This window comes from Teleopsis dalmanni, chromosome 1 (assembly GCF_002237135.1).
Source record: "Teleopsis dalmanni isolate 2A chromosome 1, ASM223713v2, whole genome shotgun sequence".
Taxonomy (NCBI): Eukaryota; Metazoa; Arthropoda; class Insecta; order Diptera; family Diopsidae; genus Teleopsis; species Teleopsis dalmanni.
Window position 1 is genome coordinate 54,857,648 of NC_051846.1, and position 4,563 is coordinate 54,862,210.

Genomic DNA, 4,563 nt, shown 5'->3' on the forward strand with positions numbered 1-4,563 from the left:
CATTACACCTTCACCACCACGTTTTACTGTTGAAATTGAGTTTTGTTTATCATAGGCTGTACATGATTTTCTTCATACAAGTTTACTACCTCTGATTCCAAATATACAGAATTTTCTCTTATCGACGAAAATAACTCTTTTTCTAGAACTCCATAGGTTTTTTTATGTGCAAAGCTTAATCGTTTTATTCTAATAGTTTTGAATATGTATGGCTTCTTTCTTGCAAGCCGGGTATAATACTTCTATTATTTTAATACTTAAAACTAAATATTTATTGATATAATATAATGTATAATATAATACATGTAAAGTAGAGTATATAAAAGGTGCGATGATTTTGAATTTATCCATGTTCAATCAACTTTTGATTCAATCTATTCGCAAACCCTAAGTAGTTTGATAGCAGCAATCAAGCTCAGTTTTTGCCAGAAAAATTAGATCTGTGAAAGCATTTCTTTTGTCAAATTTATTATTTTTATGAATAGTCTTTGTATTTCTTCACTAATAATTGCTAGCCAGACTTTCCATGATAATGTTTTTGTCGTCACTAACATGATATTTATTATTTTCATCAATAATAAATAAATCAGTTCCAACTGTTTCAAGAATGTGTAGTGGTGATTAAAATAAGACAATATCTGTTGAATTCTATTAATTAGAGTTGTTAAAAACCAATAAGTATATGATAGTAACTACTTTCAATCAATAATAAATGACTAAATATCTTTTAACTTTGTCATGTGGATCGAGTGATCGGCCAGATATCTGTTGGTTACATTAGTCGTGTAGATAATAGGGGATATCACTCTTACACATCCGCGAGGTGCACTCATTTATAATTAAGCTAACAAACTCGTTGGAAGTCGAAGCCAATGTAATGGGAAGGTTCATATAGCTCAATCTTCCCGTGAGGATATATGTTAGAAGTAGTGTGAGAGCAATTACGAGATGAAAACATGGTTAACGACATGGTAACAACTGCGTCTATCGAATAAAGTTCGAACCACCAACTAAATATCCAGGGATCTGCTTTACTTCCTGGGGTAAAGAGGTTGTGGTGATATATAACAAGTAGATGAAAATGATCAGATTTTTGAGATTTGAAAATATTTTACTTAAATATTCATTTAAATTATTTTTGTGATATAGTTAGTTTTGTGTTGCAATAAAATACTGTTTTTTAAATAATAAAAACTATCTTGTTATTGCGAGCACAACATTGGTGACCCCGACACAAAAAAGGAGTTGTAAGGTTTTATCAAGCCCGATTAAGCAAGCAAGATGACTAACCGTGAGGATTTTTTTCCGGCAGAAAGAGAAAGCCGCACTGACAAGGAGGTATATCGGGTGTCAATAAAGTCGGTGATGTTTTCAAGAGAGCACCCGGACCTTTTTATTCTGCAAATGGAGGCGCAGTTCAGGAATGCGGAAATAACGAGAGATGATACAAAGTTCGACCATGTAGTAGTAGGTTTAGAGCCGAAATATCTGGAGTGCATAGCTGATGTGATTCGGGATCCACCGAAGGTGTTGAAATATGAGACGTTGAAGAAACAGTTGATAAATGAATTCACAGAATCGGAGCACAAAAGACTGCGTAAGTTGTTGACAGAATTGGAGCTAGGCGACATGAAACCAACGCAATTGCTGAAGAAAATGAAGGAAATGGCTGGCAGTTCAATGGCTGATGACGTACTGAAGTCATTGTGGTTACAGCGACTGCCAGTGGGAGTTAGAACAATCGTAGCTGCAGTCGAAGGTGATTCTGCAGAGTGGGCCAAGGTGGCTGATAAGGTATTTGAGGCACAGGAAACAGAAACGGTTTGTGTAGTGCAATGGAATGAACCGAATGAGATGAAGAAAGAAATTGACGAGTTAAAAGTCATGGTAAATAATTTGATCATTCAGTTGGGCAAAAGAGAAAGAAGCAATGACGGAGATCACGGAAAAGGGCGATCATCAAGTGCTAAAAGAGATAATATATGTTTTTATCATCGGCGGTTCAAGGAGAGGTCCACTAAATGTGTTCAGCCGTGCCAGTACAAACCGTCACAAAACTCAGCGGGAAACTCAACACCACTTCACGTCTGACGGCGAGTGAAATGGCAAAGGGTAAAGCATGCCGTCTGTTCTTCAAGGATAAAAAAACAGCTATAAATTATCTAATAGACACGGGGGCGGAAGTTTCAATTTCGTCAAAGAGAATGCAGCCTGAAAATAAAGCCACGCAATATTATTTATACGCAGCAAACGGGGCGAAAATTAGTACGTATGGTACGAAATTAATGCAAGTCAATTTGGGGTTGCGCAGACAGTTCCTGTGGGAGTTCCTAGTGGCGAAGGTAAATCACCCAATAATAGCGGCAGATTTTTTGAATAATTTTGGTTTGGTAGTTGACCTGAAGAACAGCAGAATTTGTGATGGCATTACAGGCCTCCAGATAATGGGTTCGAAGAAGGAGATGCACTACGTGAAACTAAGCACTATTGATGCGACTAGCCCGGCACATAACATCCTGTGGGATTATAAAGAGATAACGGAACCGGCTACTAATAATAAGGCGGCCGCGAGGGTTACGCTAGTAGAGCATCAAATTGTTACCAAGGGACAGCCAGTGTATGCAAAACCTCGTCGGTTAAACCTTGAAAAATTTGAAATTACGAGAAAGGAATTTGAATTTATGACGAAATTAGGTATTTGTAGGCCAAGTTACAGCAATTGGGCAAGTCCGTTGCATTTAGTGGCAAAAAAGAATGGTAAGTGGAGAGCGTGTGGCGATTATAGGAAGCTTAATTCGATAACACTGCCAGATCGGTATTCAATACCCCATATACATGATTTTACTCGCATATTGCACAATAAGAAAATTTTCTCAACTATTGACTTTGAAAAAGCCTACAATCAAATTCCGATTGCTGAAGAGGATCGACCTAAAACGGCGATAGTAACCCCGTTCGGCTTATATGAGTTTAACATGATGACTTTTGGTCTATGCAATGCTGCGCAGACTTTATGAATGATGTCCTAAAGAATCTGAATTATGTAGTAATGTACATAGATGATATATGTATAGCATCAGCTGATGAAAAGGAACACGAAATACATTTAAGAGAAGTGTTCAAGCGATTAAGCGACCATGGTCTGAAGATCAATCTGGGAAAGTGTGTGTTTTTTATGAAAGAAGTTATCTTTCTGGGACATGTGATAAATGGGGATGGAATTAAACCCATAGCTGAAAAGGTAGAAGCGATAAGAAATTTTAAAAAACCGAAGGAAGCACGAGAGTTAAGAAGGTTCATCGCTTCAATTAATTTTTACAGGCGTTTCCTCCCGAATGCTGCGAAGAATCATGGCATCCTGCACGCGCTATTAAAAGGAAGTAAGAAAAATGGTAGATCTCCGATTGAGTGGACAGCAGAGGCCGAGAAAATATTTGAAGTGTGTAAGAACAATCTGGCGAATGCTGCAATGCTAGCACACCCGGCTCCGAATGCGAAACTGGTGCTAAATGTGGACGCTAGCAATGTCGCAGTAGGAGCAGTGCTGCAACAGCTTATAGATGGGCAGTTACAACCGCTGGAATTCTATTCCAAAAGGCTGACAGAGACTCAAAAGAAATATAGTACTTATGACCGCGAGCTACTTGCTATATACATTGTGACCGAAAAGCTTTCGGAAATTCTCATTTAAAATTCGCGCGCTGTATATTTTTCGATATTTTAAGTTTATGTAGTTTGGCAGCACTTTCCTTAATTACTATGCCAAAAATGAGCGCGATCTGTCGGACAGTTCGTTTACGGCAGCTGTTGAAACCAGTTCACCTCAGTAGTGCGTTGCGAAAAAAACAATGGAAAAAAATATTGAACAAAGAGTTTGCATCCAATTTTGTTTTTCGAACGAAATTTCGTGTGCAGAATCGTTGCGAATGCTACAAAAGGCTTATGGGGAATCAGTTTTATCGAAAACTCAAGTTTATGAGTTGTACAAAGCCTTTCAGGACTGTCGTACGACCGTCGAAGACATGCCGCGTTCTGGACGACCTTCGACCTCTACCACCGACGAAAACATTGAAAAGGCAAAGGAAATCGTGTTCCAAAATCCTCATGTGAGTGTTAGAGAGATAGCACGAGAGCTAGGCATCGGTCGTGAGATGGCTCGTTTGATTTTGGTGGACAATTTGTGTATGCGACGTGTCAACGCCCGGCTTGTTCCGATTCACCTCAATTTGTTCAACATTATCAACGATTTTAAGGCCAAACATTCAATAAATACCATCGAACAGCCACCGTATTCACCTGATCTTGCACCGTGTGACTTTTTCCTGTTTCCCAACCTCAAATTACCACTCAGAGGAACGCGTTTTGAATCCATAGAAGACGTAAAACAGAATTCGCAGAGGGAACTCAAAGCCATACCGGAAAGCGCCTATAAAAATGTTTTGTATGATTGGAAGAAACGTTGGCATGTGTATCGCTCTAATGGAGGCATATTTTGAAGGAGATAAAATAAATATTGATGAAGATTAAGAATTTTGCGTTTTATTTAAAATTTTCCGGAAACTT

At 38.4% G+C, this 4,563-nt stretch overlaps 1 protein-coding gene across 1 annotated transcript; it reads left to right on the plus strand.

The window, feature by feature from the left end:
* The first annotated feature begins 1,404 nt into the window (after positions 1-1,404).
* LOC119681554 lies at positions 1,405-2,091 on the plus strand. Its single transcript, XM_038094789.1, has one exon. It carries the CDS (start codon positions 1,405-1,407, stop codon positions 2,089-2,091), a length of 687 nt encoding a protein of 228 aa, XP_037950717.1.
* The last annotated feature ends 2,472 nt before the right edge of the window (positions 2,092-4,563 follow it).

Bases quoted from the DNA above. Each gene is read 5' to 3' on its own strand.
- LOC119681554 (XM_038094789.1), top strand. From the start codon at position 1,405: ATGGAGGCGCAGTTCAGGAATGCGGAAATAACGAGAGATGATACAAAG.